Below are 16148 nucleotides of genomic sequence, written 5' to 3' on the forward strand. Positions count from 1 at the left end.
CTTATTTTTGGTATAGAAAAGACAGCATACACATCAATGACCTAAACCAGAAGGCACATACATTTCTTTATTGTAGCAATATCAAACATGCATTCTGGATGAAGCGCCTTTAAATACAAAGTGGACAAGGCAGTATAAATAATACAATGTGCACTGTATGTCATGTAAAATATTGTATATTAATATGTATAAAACGTGCTTTTCAGAAGCTTGAATAAAGGAGAGCACACCATCACTCTCCATCTGAAATATGAGCCAGATGCACACCACGTGCTAAGAGGAATTCTTTACAAAAATATCAGAAACATTCAAAAAGCTTCCATTACAGGTTACTGTTCCATACTTTCAGCTTGTGAATGAATACATTTGTAGAGTCTTTTTTCATCTTTATTTAAACAAAGATAAGTAAACTTGAGGTTCCCCTCTTCCATGGAGAAAAATAAAAATCTTACTACGGGTGGACTTCCAAAAGAAAGGCATGTAGGCAACAGCACACTGAAGAATGTAGGGGGGCCCTCCAAATTGATTTTGAAGATGGTCAGGGGCCCTCAAAGTTGATTTTGATGATGGTAGGGGGGCCCTCCAAGTTGATTTTGAATAGAAAATAAACAGCATAACTCCTAAGTCATACAATACTCGTGCTTCATCTCTGGTTTGCTCAGATGTACAACCAAACAATGAAGGAGTCAAGCTATGGTATTAATGCTGCACTCCCTTGCATTCAGCTGGTGCATTAAACATTTCCCTCTTATAAATTGTCATGCTGCATGGTGTAAGTACATTAAGGCAATGCCAGGGTGAAGTGCTATTAGGTAAGTGTTAGCATCTGAACTTCAACTCTATCCACCTACCAGTTTACAGTATAGTTCTCCTTGTGGGCGTAGTGTTCTGCACTAGATACTTATGATGGCTTGTAATCGTGAACTGTATTATGTAAAGAATGGTCTTTGCCACGAACATTTAGGTTGGCAGATCACCTCAAACCTCATCTCTTGATCTCTGCTTTTTCCAATGTGGATTTCTTAAGTGTTGTCAAGGTAAGTCCCTCAGCTCTCACATGCTGTTTAGCTTAATTGAGGCTGCTGTTCTGTGTTGAGTGAAAATCTGGATAAAAAGTCCAAAGCCAAACCCCTTCCCATGGCCTCGACATCCCCTCGCCTCACCCCCTCCTTAAGGAACCTGGAGAGAAGTTGCTCTTCGTATGCACACAGACAACAAGTAGTTGTGTTGGCACATTGTTCTTGGGAGACTAGCAGTTGAAATGACTGGCAAAAAAAAAACAAGGCGGAAGTGGAATAGATAGAGAAGTCTTCTGGAAGAGTGAAGTGCAATCAGAGTTGTGCATGGAGGAAATGCCAAGTGGAACATTGTTATCAGTCTTGATTGCATGTTAGGAGGAAACCAACACCACATTCCCAAGTAAGGTTAACTGGAGAAAGAGAAAACAGAGGGGAAAAGTATTAGTTTCTCTAAAACCAACCCACAGCTCAGTGACATTGCCTGCATCACCACACACAGCATGCAGCTGTCACACATACAACCACCCATAGTCACACAACTTTGCAGAATGGATCTTTTGATTGCATGTTTTATTGCAAAACGTCAGTCATCGTAAATAAACATAGAAACCATCATATTATAACACTCTACATTAAAAAGACTAGTCAATCTGAAACACACAGAGAAGATGTAAGTCATGATGTCTCAATGGCCACTTTTGGAATCTTCTCGTTGCATCATGGGGGCGTCGGCTCTAGGGGGACTGAAGTCAAAGGGAAAAGGTCACACAGGGTTCAGTAGGAGGCTGATATAAGAAAAGGGATATCCAGAAAGGAAAGCGTTTTAAGGGTCCGATCACAGGAATCAGATCCAGTAGTGTGGTAGGGTTCCTGGAAACCTAAAAGTTTTTGTAATATTTCCTGACATTCAACTATGAAGACGAGAACACATGCACATTTAATTTCTTAAATTCAGGTAAACGAACACCAGGCAATAGATTAGAGAAATATAAGAATAGACAATATTCAGCTGAGAATATCTGAGTTCTATTCCAATACAACCAAACTCACTGCACAACATGCCTTTCTGTGGATTTACCCTATCTGCTCATCAGAAATCAAAAGCATCATCATCGATATCATCTAACTCCCAATGCCAGTCCTGTAGGCCAAAGTCGAGCAATCTGAAAGAGGAAAGTGGTGTTGAGCATGGCCCCTAACCACAGAGCACTAGTCACATCCTTCTCACATAAGTATTTAAAAGGTGTAAGGTTACCCCTTTTTCCATCCACCAGAGCCCAAGCTTTACGGTTTATGTCTGGCCTTTGCTTTTACCTGTTCTTGCTGGGGGGCAGCTGTCTGCTGGGCCGCCTCATGGACTGGCTGGGCTGGACCTTCATGGAGACACGGGGCGAGGAGCGGGCAAAGTGCTCAGGGGCCGGCGGCTTCTTTGTGATCTTTTTGACCAGTCGTCCCACCCACTCTTGCTGCTCCTCCTGCGACACAGCCAGCAGCAGCAAGTTCTTGGCCATGGACACATCATAGTTCACTGCAGGGGGACAAAATGGTTTATATTGTGTTTAAGACAAAGAACTGTGCAAACAAACTTACAAAACAGCGCTGCACACTTCAACCCCCATATATGCCCCTGACAATGTATTTTTACATGATTATACAGTACCTTCAGAAAGTATTGATAACCCTGGACTTATTCCACATTTTGTTGTGTTACAGCCTGAATTAAATAATTCTCTCACCCATCTCCACACACACACAAAGTGTGTGTGACAAAGTGAAAACATGTTTTTTAAAATGTTTGCAATTTTTGTCTAAATAAAATACAGAAAGCTCATTTACATCAGTATTCACAACCCTTTGCTATGACACTCCAAATTGAGCTCAGGTGCATCCAATTTCCTTTGATCATGCTTGAGATGTCACTGCAACTTGAATGAAGTCCACCTGTGGCCAATTAAATTGTTTTGAGAAACACCTGTCTAAAAAGGGCCTACAGTTGACAGTGCATGTCAGGGCAGTAACTATACCATGAAGTCCAAGGAACTGTCCATAGATCTCCGAGATAGAATTGTGATAAAGTGTAAATCTTGGGATGGGTATAAAACTATTTGTATAGTGTTGAAAGTTTCCAAGAGCACAGTGGTCTCCATCATTGGTAAATGGAAAAAATATGGAACTACCCAAACTCTGCCTATTGCTGGCCGTCCGACGAAACTGAGGAACTAGGTAAGAAGGACCTTTGTCAAGAACCCAATGACCACTGTGAGAGAACTACAGAGTTCCTTGGCTGAGATGGGAGATCCTGCCAGAAGGACAACGGTCTCTTCACCAATATGGGATTTATGGGATAGTGGCCAGAATGAAGCCACTACTGAGAAAAAGGCACATGACAGCACGGTTGGAGTTAGCAAAAAGGCATGTGAAAGACAGACCATAAGAGATTCTGACGGATAGACCGATAATGAGACGCCTGAATGCAAAGCGCTATGTCTGGAGAAAAAACAGGCACAGCTCATCATCTGTCTAACACCATCCCTACTTTGAAGCATGGTGGTGGCAGCATCATGCTATGGGGATGCTTTTCAGCGGCAGGAAGACAGGTAAGGATAAATGGGGAACAATAAATGGAGCCAAATACAGGCAAATCCTTGATAAGTGCAAACAAACTTAGACTGGGAAGAAGATTTCACGTTCCAACATGACAATGACCCCAAGCATACAGGCAAAGAAACACTGGAATGGCTTCAGAAAAAGAATGTGAATGTCCTTGAGTGACCCAGACAAAGCCCAGACTTGAATCCCATTGAAAATCTGTGGAAAGACTTGAAGATTGCTGTTCACTGCCGTTCCCCAGCTAACTTAACAGAGCTTGCCAGGAAGAATGGGAGAAAATCCCCAACTCCAGATACTTCTACAAAGTATTGATTCAGGGGTGTGTATACTTATGTAAATGAGATATTTCTGCATTTCATTTTCAATACATTAGCAAAAGATTAGAAAAACATGTTTTCATTTTGTCATTATGGGGTAGTATGTTTAGATGGGTTAAAAAATACCATTTTGAATTCAGGCTAACAAAACGTAGAATAAGTCGAGGGGTATGAATACTTTCTGAAGGCACTGTATGTTAACTTGCTCTGCAATAAGTAACGACACCACCCTCACGCCCCTCCCCTACCTTTGCAGGGTGCGATGATCTCTTCCTTCTTGTCCATGTGGTCCTTGTGACACTTGATGTGGCAGCGCCTGCACTCCAGGGCAGGAGGAGGCTTAAACATGTGCCACAGGGGCTTGGTGCACGCCTCACAGTTGGTAGGGAAGTGGTAGAGTGTAGGGATGAACTCATGGCCCTTGTGGCAGATGTAGCTGGACTTCTCTCCACTTGCCAGCTCCACTGGGAACTCAGGCTCCTTCTTACACTCTCCCTCGTTGGCATACAGAATCTGAGGAGAGAAGGAAGAGGCCATCACGGTCGATCATTACCATCAACAGTATGAACTAGCCCCATCACATTAATCGTTAAATAAATGCATGAACAAAGAGCCATAAGAAGCAAGGGACCTGGAATATCCTGGGGATCTCTTTGGCGTCAGCACGGTAAACATCTGTTTGAGTGACAGGTCGCACATGGAAGAGTTTACTGAAAAGGGAATAGAACAAAACGTCAAGGTAAACAAAAAAGAGTTATCTGCATTCGCATGATCATTTAAATGTAAATAAAAGGAGCAGGTAGATAGTCATTACTCACTCGATATCCAGCACCATGTAGGGGTTGGATAGCTCTTTGTCCTGTTCGCTATTATAGAACAGAATCTTCTTGCTGCTCACAACCACATACTAAAGAGAGACAAGAAAACATTTAACTGTAGAACATCAACAATATAAAACAAAGTTTGATCAGTAAGCCAGGTTAAATCTTTTCACCTTTCTCTCCCATCCAAACTTCTTTGTGTTGTTCCTCACCGGCAGTGAGAGCCATCCCTCTAGTCTCATTTCTGAGAGTGAAAGAGGGGGAAACATTAAAACAGCAGGCTAATGTTGTGATATATCTACATGCTTGAGTTTGTACATATTCCCAGGAAACATAACTTTTTCGATTTCAGTCCACAAAAATGATGTAAACAGCAGATGCAGAAAATGTCCACAGCAACTCTGCACACATTATGGATTGACTCAACTGCAAAACATGCAGGTTTTATAGCTGGTGTTTCAGCTGCAGAGAAGTTTTCCTTCATAAATGGACAAAATATCAGTCAACCAGTCAAATCAATCAATGTATCAAATCACGCAAATCATCGGAGTCATTAGTAGCCTGTTAAAGTGATCCTGTATACATACTGGCAACTGGACAACACAAGTAAAAAACAATCACATGCCAAAGACTATAGGAAAGATATCTGGCACTCCAGGACAAGACAGCAAGTGACACACACACACACACACACACACACACACACACACACACACACACACACACACACACACACACACACACACACTCAATAGAATAAAGGTGCAATCTTTCTTGTACTTAAAAAAGGGTGGTTACAGAAGGACTCTGAAGACAGCAGATTGGAAGGCCAAACCAGACTCCAAGTACCAAAACTGTTCAGAGAGATGGGGGGGAAAGGAAAGAAAGGATAAACGAATACAATAGAAAAAGCAAGAGGTATAGAAACATTACTGTAAAAGGTAAGTGTAAAAATCATTGCGTGAATAAACTGAAGACAGATGCTCAAGAGGTCTTAGTTCTTTATTAAGCAATAAGGCCCAAGGGGGTGTGGTATATGGCCAATATACCATGGCTATGGGCTGTTAGGCGCTCTAAGTTGACCACTAATTGGTCTTTCGATCAATCAGATCAGCTCTGAAAAATATTTGATGTGATTGGTCAAAAGACCAATTTGTGGAAAAAAATAGGATTTAAACACAGCTTGTTTGCCTACATACATCAGTCAGACGAAGACAGTTTGGCTGTCGAAACGTTGGATATTCCATTTTTTCATCTGAGCTCCTAGAGTGTGAGGCTCTCCTTTATTTTCAAGTTTTCTACCCCGCTAGCCAGCACCTCGTCTTAATAGGTGTGCGTTTATTTTTCTTCTAGATTAGCCAGGCAACTGCCCCTAGGCACCACACAACGCGGACTGCCTGGATACAGCCCTTAGCTGTGGTATTTTGGCCATAAACCCCTGAGGTACCTTATTGCTATTATAAACAGGTTACCAATGTAATTAGAACAGTAAACAAGTAATTGTGTCATACCCGTGGTATATTGTCTCATACCACGGCTTTCAGCAAATCAGCATCCAGGGCTCGAACGACAGTTTATTATTAGGCTTAGAGTTAAGAAAATAACTGAAAGTCAATTTAAACATACATGTGAGGCACAAGGCTATGTGAACAGGACTGCTTGTAAATTGGGTTTAGCACACATACAGTATAAAAGGGGTACTTCTTACCTGTGTAGGCATCGTCCGCATCAAAGTCTGGTCCACTGTTGATACTGGCTGATTCCAGGGAGGAAACGTTGGCGGAGCTGAGGAGGTTACGTAGCTGCTCTATGTCACTATCCTTACTGTCCAGGGCCATCTGCAGCTCAATGCGTACCTGACTCTCATCCGCTATTTGCTATTTGACACAAACAGGGGGAAAGGAAACATACATATGAAATGTCTGTATTATTTTGAGGCCCCTGTTAGCTTAGTTGATCTCTCTTGGTGTGACTGACCACCTGCATGAGCTCTCTCTGGTAATTAATGATGGAGTTATACAGGTGGTTGTGTAATGGTAATGTGACAGTTAATATAATGTTGTGTTGTGCTTGGACTGACCGCCTGCATGTCGTTGATCTCTCTCTGGTACTTGATGATGGAAGAGTTAAGTTTCTCCTTCTCCGATCTCAGCTCCAGCTGCAGCTTCCTATTCTCCTTCTCCTTCCTGCGTACGTCAGTGTCGTTGCCGCGCCGACTGCCTGCCGCACGTACCTCCTTCCTGTTCATGATCTCCGCCAGCTTGTTCACAGCCTGATGCACACAAGATAAATCAATAGTCATGATGAACATCAAAACAATAGACAATAAAGACAAGTGTCTTCAACACGATTTCCTTGCTGTGCAACATTGTAAAACTTTGAAGAAATGACATATCTGCCTTACCTGGGTCTTCAGTGTTCTCTCTGACTGGAGCTGCTTCTCAAATGTGAGCTTCATCTGGCTCATCTGCTGTTCGTCATCCTTGGACGTCTGCAGCTCTGAACACATGGCAAATAGAATCGAAATATAGTTAACGCTTTTTAACCAAACACATGCACACCCGCCCACACAGGCTGGATGCAGAAATTCACCTTCAAGCGTCTCCCTGAGTTTGTTGTTGAGCTCCTCCTTCTCATTTGCCAAGTTAGCCACGTCGCTGGTGAGGGTTCGGTTGGCCTCCTCCAGCTGGGCAGGAAAGAACAGACAAAAAGTGAGACCAATCCAATAGTATTTAGCTGCAGAAAGCATCCTCACAGCCCAGTAGGTTTCACTTCAGTCACACTCACAGATCTATTGGTCACAATGCTCAATTCCGTTGTTGTTTACTCCTGGTCCTGGCTATTGTCCCAGCCCAATACTACAGTAGCACACAAACAAACCCAATTAAGCTGATCAAGGTCTTGATGATTATTCAATCAGTTGAATTCTGTGTTTTCTAAAGCACTAAGCAGGGACAAAAGCCCAATCCCACTGCAGCCCTCCAGGAACAGGACACCAGGCAAGGGTTCGTACAGACAGTGGCAAATCAAATTCAAGGACTTTTCAAATGCTAATATTTATTTTCAAGGACCATCAATTTAAGTTTCTATTATGCAATTGTTTTTAGTCACCAACAGATGGCAGTATATCTCCACAACCTCATGAAAAAAACAAAGTGATGATGTTGATTGATTTCCTTATATGAACTGTAACTGAGTAACATCTTTGAAATTGTTGCATGTTGCATTTATTTTCTTGCTCAGTGTATATAATATTAAATTGACTTCATATCAAAATAGTCTACACTGTATTTCACTACATTTTAGGTCCTACAGGCTGTCCCAACACATAATGGCATGAAGAAAGTGAATATTGACAGTGTAAAAGGCCTTGAGATTACCCTAAAATATTGTATTCTATACCCATTTGAAGAGAAATTAGTTATTGATTTAAAACTCTCTCAGGGAACCCTATTTACATTTTAGGGGACCCCACATGGGTCCCAGACCCCAAGTTTGGTTACTACTAACCTCTCCCCCTGCTTGCTTCAATGCATCCTCTCTCTGTGCATCTCATTTGCCTCCTTCATTGCAGCCTGACTCAGCACTATCTGTCTCACTACTCTCTATAAAGGAAAGGTATTTTGTTAGGGTACTATAAGTTCTCATATCTTGTTTATAGCTAGCTTAATTTCAGTCAACTGCTCTTGCCGAGTTAGGCTCCGTTCAACGTTAGCTTCTAACTTTATCCTTCTAGTAAGATAGCTAGTTATAACTACCTGGCTAATAGCCAGAGCTCTTGAGCTACCTTAGCTAGCTAGATATCTGACTGACATATCAGCAACCAGTTGTTCACTCATTCTCCAAGAGTCAGGGGGGGTTTGTTTGGGCGATGTCTGTTGACAAAACAGGAGTCGAGGGATGTTAAAATAATGCCTAGTGTCAGCGGAGTCTCTGCTACTTGCCACTGTAGGTCTGGGCTGAGGTAGCTCGTTTCACCTCTCCGCTTATGTCTGGGCTGAGGTAGCTCGTTTCACCTCTCCGCTTATGTCTGGGCTGAGGTAGCTCGTTTCACCTCTCCGCTTATGTCTGGGCTGAGGTAGCTCGTTTCACCTCTCCGCTTATGTCTGGGCTGAGGTAGCTCGTTTCACCTCTCCGCTTATGTCTGGGCTGAGGTAGCTCGTTTCACCTCTCCGCTTATGTCTGGGCTGAGGTAGCTCGTTTCACCTCTCCGCTTATGTCTGGGCTGAGGTAGCTCGTTTCACCTCTCCGCTTATGTCTGGGCTGAGGTAGCTCGTTTCACCTCTCCGCTTATGTCTGGGCTGAGGTAGCTCGTTTCACCTCTCCGCTTATGTCTGGGCTGAGGTAGCTCGTTTCACCTCTCCGCTTATGTCTGGGCTGAGGTAGCTCGTTTCACCTCTCCGCTTATGTCTGGGCTGAGGTAGCTCGTTTCACCTCTCCGCTTATGTCTGGGCTGAGGTAGCTCGTTTCACCTCTCCGCTTATGTCTGGGCTGAGGTAGCTCGTTTCACCTCTCCGCTTATGTCTGGGCTGAGTTTCCGTTGGAAAGTGGTGAATGAATGTGCTGCTAAGAAGGCAAATCCGGGGGAATCAGGTGAGCATACATGAATCATTCATGATTCCACTCGTTTGCAGAAGTAGACGCAATTACAACTCGGATCAAGATGCCTTCTGAGCGTTTATCAACGCAATAAGTGGGTAAAAAATAATTAACAAAATAAAAAAGGTGAATAAACACTATTTCATAAATAAATAAAATCCCTGGTTGGGCTGGCAAAACCCATTCATAAACATCAATATCCTGCCAGGCAGCATTGAATCTACATTTGCCTGCCATTTTACCTATGGATGTGACGTTCGGCAGCGCCTAATCAGTCACTTCTGTACCTGCCTGGCTGAGTGGCAGTGTGGGTGGAATGAGCGAGCTCACCTGGCAACCAGAGAGCCAAACACGGGAGGAAATAAAACTTGGAGGTCTGCCTGGAAATTAATTCGCAAGACCAATACATTTTTCATATTAACACTGTTCTCCTCCTCCTTTTCAAGTACCAACTTGAGAAAATGTCTGACTTTCAAGGTATTCCAGCATATGAATTTCAGAGTGCCAAATTCAAGTACCTTGAGCAAATCCTGACCAGAGGAACATGGACCACTGCCGACTCACCGAGCCGATGGTGATGTCCTTCTCGCCCAGCTCCTGCTTGTGTCGGGCCATCATCTCCTTGAGCTCCAGCTCCTTCATGATCTTCTCCTTCTCCAGGTCTGAGTACTGCTCCTCAGCGATGGAGCGAGCCAGCTGCTCCGAGTCTGCTTTGGTCAGAGTGATCTCCAGCTGCGCTGCCAAGGAGTCCCTGGGGGGGGGGGTCAAATATGTCACATGGTGAATTGAACATGGGTGTTGGTTGTGTTCTTTTTTTGTGTCGTTTCTGTAAATAAATCAATAACGATATTCATTACAAGAATTCCGTAAAGAGGAAGAAGGCTTAAACCAGACCCTAGAGAAGCCCATCATCTTCTGGATATCTGGTCAGATGTTTATAAGTTCAGCAGGACTTGAGTTGTAGACTAATGTCAGTAGGGCAACGCCACTTCCTTGTACTCACCTCTCCTCTTGTAACTCCTGAAGTGACTGCTGTATGTCCTTGTAGAGTTTGCTCTTCTCTTCACATTCCTCCTTCAACTCCCGCACCTGGGTCTTATACAGCGTCTGGGCAACACAAAGAGATGAGCATCTTCAAAACACAAATACACACTTCAAGTGTGCTAGAATGCAAGTTCTCAAGTTAGGATTCCACTGTCAAAAAGCAACCATTAAGTGTTATAGCTGCAGCAGACTTACAGAAAAATACTGCTCAGCCTCTAGCTGGTCCTGAAGTTCCTTCATTTGGCCATCTGAGTCCTGCCTCTCTCTGTGGTCACAAACACAAATTAATCCTTCGAGTTTGTTTTATTGTCACGGCATTTTCTGTCTGCATTATTATTTGCAAAAAAAAGTAAAACATTAAAGGGAGTGAAAAGAAAGTCAGAATGTTGACTGACTTGCGTAGCTCCTGGTTCTGTTTCTCCAGGCTGCGTTTCATTTCCAGCAGGTGGTTGGCCTCCTGTTTCAGCTGCTTCTCAGAGGTCTTCAGGGCATTTAGCTGCTGGTTCTGGGCCTTCAGGTCATTCTGGGTAAGACTGCGCTTCTGGGTCTCTTGCTCGATCTTCAGGGCCAGGTTCTTCACTTCCTCGGTGAGCCTCTCCTTGTGCCTGCGAAGCTCGTCTAGTTTCTGCAGGGACTGCTTGTAGTCACAGTCCAGCATGCTGCTATGTTTCTCCAGCTCCAGCATCCTGTTCTCCACACGCAGCTTTGACGCCCTCTCCTCCTGCAGCTTCTGCTCCATATCTGGGGGAAGAGAGCAAGAGGAGTGATTTATTTAATTAGATTTCACCCTGCTAACCAGAGTTTAGTTTATTTACCGAAGACTGATTCCTGTCCCCGTTCTCAGGAATGGTCTTACCCTTCATGGCCTCAGACTTGGCGCCTTCGATCGACTCAATCTTGCTCTTATCCGCGAGCCGTGCCTTGGTGGCTTTGTGTGATGCCTCCTCCTGCTCCAGCCCCTGTTGCAACACCTTCAGCTTGTACGTCATGTCTATTTCCTTGTTGTTCTTCTCCTACAGGAGTGAATATGAAAGAGGGTTAAAAATAAGTAAGAAAAGTACAGAAATTAAAGATGTAGTGATATGAATTAGTGTGGATGTTTGTTTACCTTCTCCAGATCAGTGAGTTTCTCCTGTAGTTGTCTCTTCTCAGTCTCTGCCTTGGAAAGGGCCTGTCTCACCTGCCAAACCTCATCCTCCAGCCCCGAGATTCGCCCTACAGAGAGAAAAATGTCACCAAAGGCCAAATCATGCTGCGAGAGACATGTGAATACATGCAGTCGCTCCCATACAAACACAACCCCACTCACCCTGCATGTCTGTGATGGTCTCAGAGCCCTGGCTGTGTTCTCTCCTCTCAGCCTCCAGTGCTGCCTGCAGCCCGATGAACTCCTTCTCCAGCGTGAGCTTGGAGCGCTCCAGCAGGCAGCACTTGTCCTGCAGCTCTCTGCCCCCAGCCTCCAGAGCTTGCACCTGCTTGCCTGTTTCCGTCTGGGCCTTCCTCAGCCTTGTGGCCACCTCCTGCTCCGCACGCAACAGAGCATTGGCCTCGTCCAGCTGAAATATTATGGAGAACACGTCAGTTAGTCACTTTGTAATGTGCATTCCAATCACACACAAACACATGCACATAAACACTCAGTATACATACGTGGACATATGCACATTAACATATACAAACAGACAAGCACTTAAACACACACAAAGCCATTTTATCCTAAAGCAGAAACACACACCTGTCTTTGTAAGTGAATGTTTTTCTCGTTGGATATGTGCGAGTTCTGATTTCTCTTCTTCATTTCGTCCAGCTGGTCTCGTAGGCTGTTGACTGCAGACCACATCACAAGTTAGATATGAAAGTATACAGTGTGTGTGTGTGTGTGTGTGTGTGTGTGTGTGTGTGTGTGTGTGTGTGTGTGTGTGTGTGTGTGTGTGTGTGTGTGTGTGTGTGTTTTCAGCCAGCGATCCTCACCCTCGTTCTCCAGGCAGCGTTTCCTGTCTGCCTCACTCTCTGCCTTGCGATGGCTCTCCACAGTCTTGTGCTGCAGTAGAGCCTTCTCTCTCTCCAGCTGCCTCAGACTCGACTCCAGAGCCTTCCTGCTACTCACCTGTCAACGTACCACCACAAAGGAAAGTGTTGGAATGGAACAACTCGTATTCTTTCTTGGTTGCCATTTTTCTCAGTTTTGTGCTGTAGTTGTATGCTATATTGCTACTGTAGCTCCAAAGTTCTCACTTCTTCATCAAGATCTTTGGAGGTTTTCTCTAGACGACTGGTGGCAGTTCTGCAGGAAGAGAGTGCAGGTCAACTTCATCTCCCACGATCATACATGTAACGCGAATGGTTTTTAGTAAGTGTGTATAATGACTACCTGCACTTGTGCTCCAGCTCATCTTTGGTCTGCATCTCATTATTGAGCTGCTCTTCCAGCTGGTGGAGTTTCTTCTGCAGCTTGGCTGACTGAGCAAGAGGAGTAGGGAAGGGAAAGCACAACCATTACGATACACTTCACCTGGACTCTGCTCTGACACTATAGCGTATCATTTTACCACAATTTGTTCAAAGCAAATTGATTTCAAAACAGAGATGAGTCAAGAAAGAGATTACTTACCATCACAATATCCTGCAGCAGATGAGAAATTAATTAAGTTAGTTCGGCAAAACAATTTCAGTCAGCAGAGAAGTCAATGAGCGGACAGCCTTTCCAGGATTAGCTTGTTGTTTAGCTACTGGAGGAAAGCTCCTTAAAATGTTTCAGCATCGCTAAGAACCTGATTGATTGTGTACAACTCCTCAGCTCAACTACAGGAATTATACAATTATGACCAGTTATGACATTGTTATTATAGCTATGCATTAGATTAATAAGCACAAAATAGAAATACCCACCTCTCCTTTCAAGGCTGTTGAGTTCACAGTCACAACTGTTGAGTTATTCACACCGCTTAGTAACCTGGAGGAAACACATTGTTGTTTGATGAGGAACTAACAGCTCATACTTTGTGAAACTTAGTAACTCATGTGTAGTGGATGGCTGAGGTCAAAATATTGTCCATGATGAGGACGGGGGTGTGATAGGGAGACATGCAATTTCAAGTCTTACTGGTCCTCCTTGAAGTATGTGAAGCCGACGAAGGGAAGCTGGTTGCCCACAAAGGCCTTAGGAGTAGGGAAGGTCTCCACGTCACCCTTGTCATCTTCTATCTCATCAAAGTTACTGGTGTCAATGTCACTGCTCAATTCTGGAACCACAGGAGCGGCCGCTGAACAGTAGCAATGCGGGAGATGGGAGAGAAGTTTTTTTGTTTGTTTGTGTTATTCATGTCATTTCTAGTTATCCATATGTAATATATTGTGTATTGTACCAGGATGATAACATTTGTATGATAAAATAATTAAATGAAATTGACTTGACAGAGACACCTACTGTTTCTAATGCTGTCAAAGTTCCATTGGTCATTCTTGAAAAAGGGGTGTCGCTTGATCTCCTCCACCCCGTTGCGGCCCAGTCGTACCTCCCTAAACGCCAAATAAAGGGCCATGGACTTCTGTTATGAGAGCTGGGACAGTTCCGTCTGAACACAGTGGATATTGGTCGGTTTATTAGGACTACTACAAACATTTGTTTGCAAACTGTAACTTAAAGTTTTTGTAACTGTGGTTACTTAATTTATGTTTTTTTTAATCCTTGCTACCTGTCTGTCAAGAAGGCACAGATTAAGTTTTTGGCATCTTTGGAGATCTCTACGTCATCTGGAAAGTTGAGGGAATTCTTGTGGTCCATGATCTTACTGTAGGTTCCAACAAGGGAGTCGGCATAGAACGGTGTGTCACCTAATAGGAACAAACACAGAAATGAGGTGCAAAATAATGACGACATGTTCGAAGCAATTTGCTTCCAAGTTCTCTAATAACCCATTATAGGCAGACTTTAAATATCTTAGGTCCAGATAAACCATCCAGTAAAAGACTTCAGTTAGTGGAAATTAAGATTTAGGCATAAAGAAAGAGCGCAAACATACACACCAAGAAGTTAGACAACACCAACTCACCGACGAGCATCTCGAAGATGAAGACCCCTACAGACCACCAGTCACACTCCCGTCCGTAGTAACCATCTCCACCCTGCGACTTCAGAACCTCAGGAGAGATGTAGTCTGGAGTGCCAACCGCTGTGTCACAGTGCACCATCCCAGTCTGTAAGCAGTCAATCCTTCAGTTAGATACACTAGCTCAAGCTTACCAGGTCTGAATCATCAAGCATATATACAGTTAAGATATAAGTGTTAACCTAAAGCACAGCGAGACACTAGAGATATTCTGCTGGAAGTATTGTGAGTAATGCTCTCTTCAGCACATTGCACCACTGGAACAAGGGGAAAATATTGCCCTTACCGAGTCCATCTTCATGCAGGTTCCGAAGTCGGCCAGTTTGAGGTGTCCGTGGCGGTCCAGGAGCATGTTGTCAGGCTTGACGTCGCGGTGGATGAAACCCAGGGAGTGGATGGCATCCAGTGCCATGACCACCTCGGCCGTATAGAACCGGGCCCACTTCTCAGGCATATCGTAGGTACTGGTGAGGTTCACCAGGTCCCCTCCAGGCATGTACTCCATCACCATGTAGAGGTAACGGTCATCTTGGAAGGCACAGCACAACTAGACATAGACCGGAAAGCAAAAACAATACAAGTTAAAAGGGTCCTCTTACATCACACTTTTCTGGTTCGATATGGTTTGTGCTGATTGTTTTGATACATTTGTCTTAATGTGATATATATAGTGTGTGTGTCATGTCCAGGGCTGTGGTGGTCACAACATTTCATCAACCTGTGGTTGTCAAGCAAAAAACTGCCAGTCTCACGGTAATTAACAAACATGTTAAGTACAGATCTGACTATACCATATGGCTGTGGGCTACATTAGCTCATTCAGCGGACAAGATTTGCTTAGAATTCCGAGGCATTAGTTATAGTATGAGGAATTACAATTGAATAAAATAGGATATTTTCTCCAAACATTTTAAAGGAGTGAGCGCATGCAGCAATTTTGCGTTGAGCGGTTAACAAAGAAACAGGTACGCTTCATTTAGAGATATTAAATGGAACTTTAGTTGTTCTGCAAACATTGGGCTATACATTTAGATGTGTACTACATTGAAAGGCTGCATGATACGACTAATGATTTGAAAAAAGTTGCTTGAAAAGCATGATCGCTGCTTTGTTTTTTGCACAGGCTGTACACACGTCATCAGTATCTCATTCACAATGTGACAAGCACTTGAAATATTGCCTAGAATTTCTACACCCAAGCCATAAGACTCCTGAACATCTAATCAAATGACTACTCAGACTATTTGCATTATCCCCCCCTTTTTTACACTGCTGCTACTCTGTTTATTATGTATGCATAGTCACTTTAACTCTACCTACATGTACATATTACGTCAATTACCTCAACTAACCTGTGCCCCCGCACACTGACTCTGTACCGGTAGCCCCTGTATACAGCCTTGCTACTGTTATTTTACTGCTGCTCTTTAATTATTTGTTATTAATCTATTTTTTTTGTGTTACTTAACACACATTTTTCTTAAAATTGCATTGTTGGTTAAGGGCTTGTCAGTAAGCATTTCACTGGAAGGTTTACAGCTGTTGTATTCGGCGCATGTGACAAATACAATTTGATGTGTGTGGCTGTAATCCCCCCTAAATAAATCTATGACTTTTGCAGCCAGTGGC

The 16148-nt window shown here is 43.6% G+C and overlaps 1 protein-coding gene across 2 annotated transcripts in view; it reads right to left on the reverse strand.

The window, feature by feature from the left end:
• Window positions 1–37: 37 nt before the first annotated feature.
• The window catches only part of LOC124046572 (rho-associated protein kinase 2-like), a 48616-nt gene continuing 32505 nt past the window's right edge, over window positions 38–16148 (reverse strand). Inside the window, exons 5-32 of one of the 2 annotated variants that reach the window (XM_046367098.1) lie at window positions 14806–15066; window positions 14463–14607; window positions 14106–14244; window positions 13838–13929; window positions 13514–13673; window positions 13300–13363; window positions 13022–13033; window positions 12782–12870; window positions 12646–12694; window positions 12382–12517; window positions 12146–12237; window positions 11720–11966; window positions 11519–11625; window positions 11267–11423; window positions 10806–11151; window positions 10606–10675; window positions 10370–10473; window positions 9931–10117; window positions 7360–7453; window positions 7172–7266; window positions 6848–7039; window positions 6476–6644; window positions 4941–5011; window positions 4765–4853; window positions 4578–4656; window positions 4195–4459; window positions 2334–2547; window positions 38–1429 (exon numbers count right to left, since the gene is read on the reverse strand). In XM_046367098.1, coding sequence (XP_046223054.1) covers window positions 1426–1429; window positions 2334–2547; window positions 4195–4459; window positions 4578–4656; window positions 4765–4853; window positions 4941–5011; window positions 6476–6644; window positions 6848–7039; window positions 7172–7266; window positions 7360–7453; window positions 9931–10117; window positions 10370–10473; window positions 10606–10675; window positions 10806–11151; window positions 11267–11423; window positions 11519–11625; window positions 11720–11966; window positions 12146–12237; window positions 12382–12517; window positions 12646–12694; window positions 12782–12870; window positions 13022–13033; window positions 13300–13363; window positions 13514–13673; window positions 13838–13929; window positions 14106–14244; window positions 14463–14607; window positions 14806–15066 — 3729 coding nt within the window. In that variant the 3' untranslated portion in view covers window positions 38–1425. Of the gene's footprint in view, window positions 1430–1572; window positions 1763–2333; window positions 2548–4194; window positions 4460–4577; window positions 4657–4764; window positions 4854–4940; window positions 5012–6475; window positions 6645–6847; window positions 7040–7171; window positions 7267–7359; window positions 7454–9930; window positions 10118–10369; window positions 10474–10605; window positions 10676–10805; window positions 11152–11266; window positions 11424–11518; window positions 11626–11719; window positions 11967–12145; window positions 12238–12381; window positions 12518–12645; window positions 12695–12781; window positions 12871–13021; window positions 13034–13299; window positions 13364–13513; window positions 13674–13837; window positions 13930–14105; window positions 14245–14462; window positions 14608–14805; window positions 15067–16148 lie in introns of those variants that run through there. The other variant, XM_046367097.1, reaches the window with a different exon arrangement.

Source organism: Oncorhynchus gorbuscha, linkage group LG10 (assembly GCF_021184085.1).
Source record: "Oncorhynchus gorbuscha isolate QuinsamMale2020 ecotype Even-year linkage group LG10, OgorEven_v1.0, whole genome shotgun sequence".
Taxonomy (NCBI): Eukaryota; Metazoa; Chordata; class Actinopteri; order Salmoniformes; family Salmonidae; genus Oncorhynchus; species Oncorhynchus gorbuscha.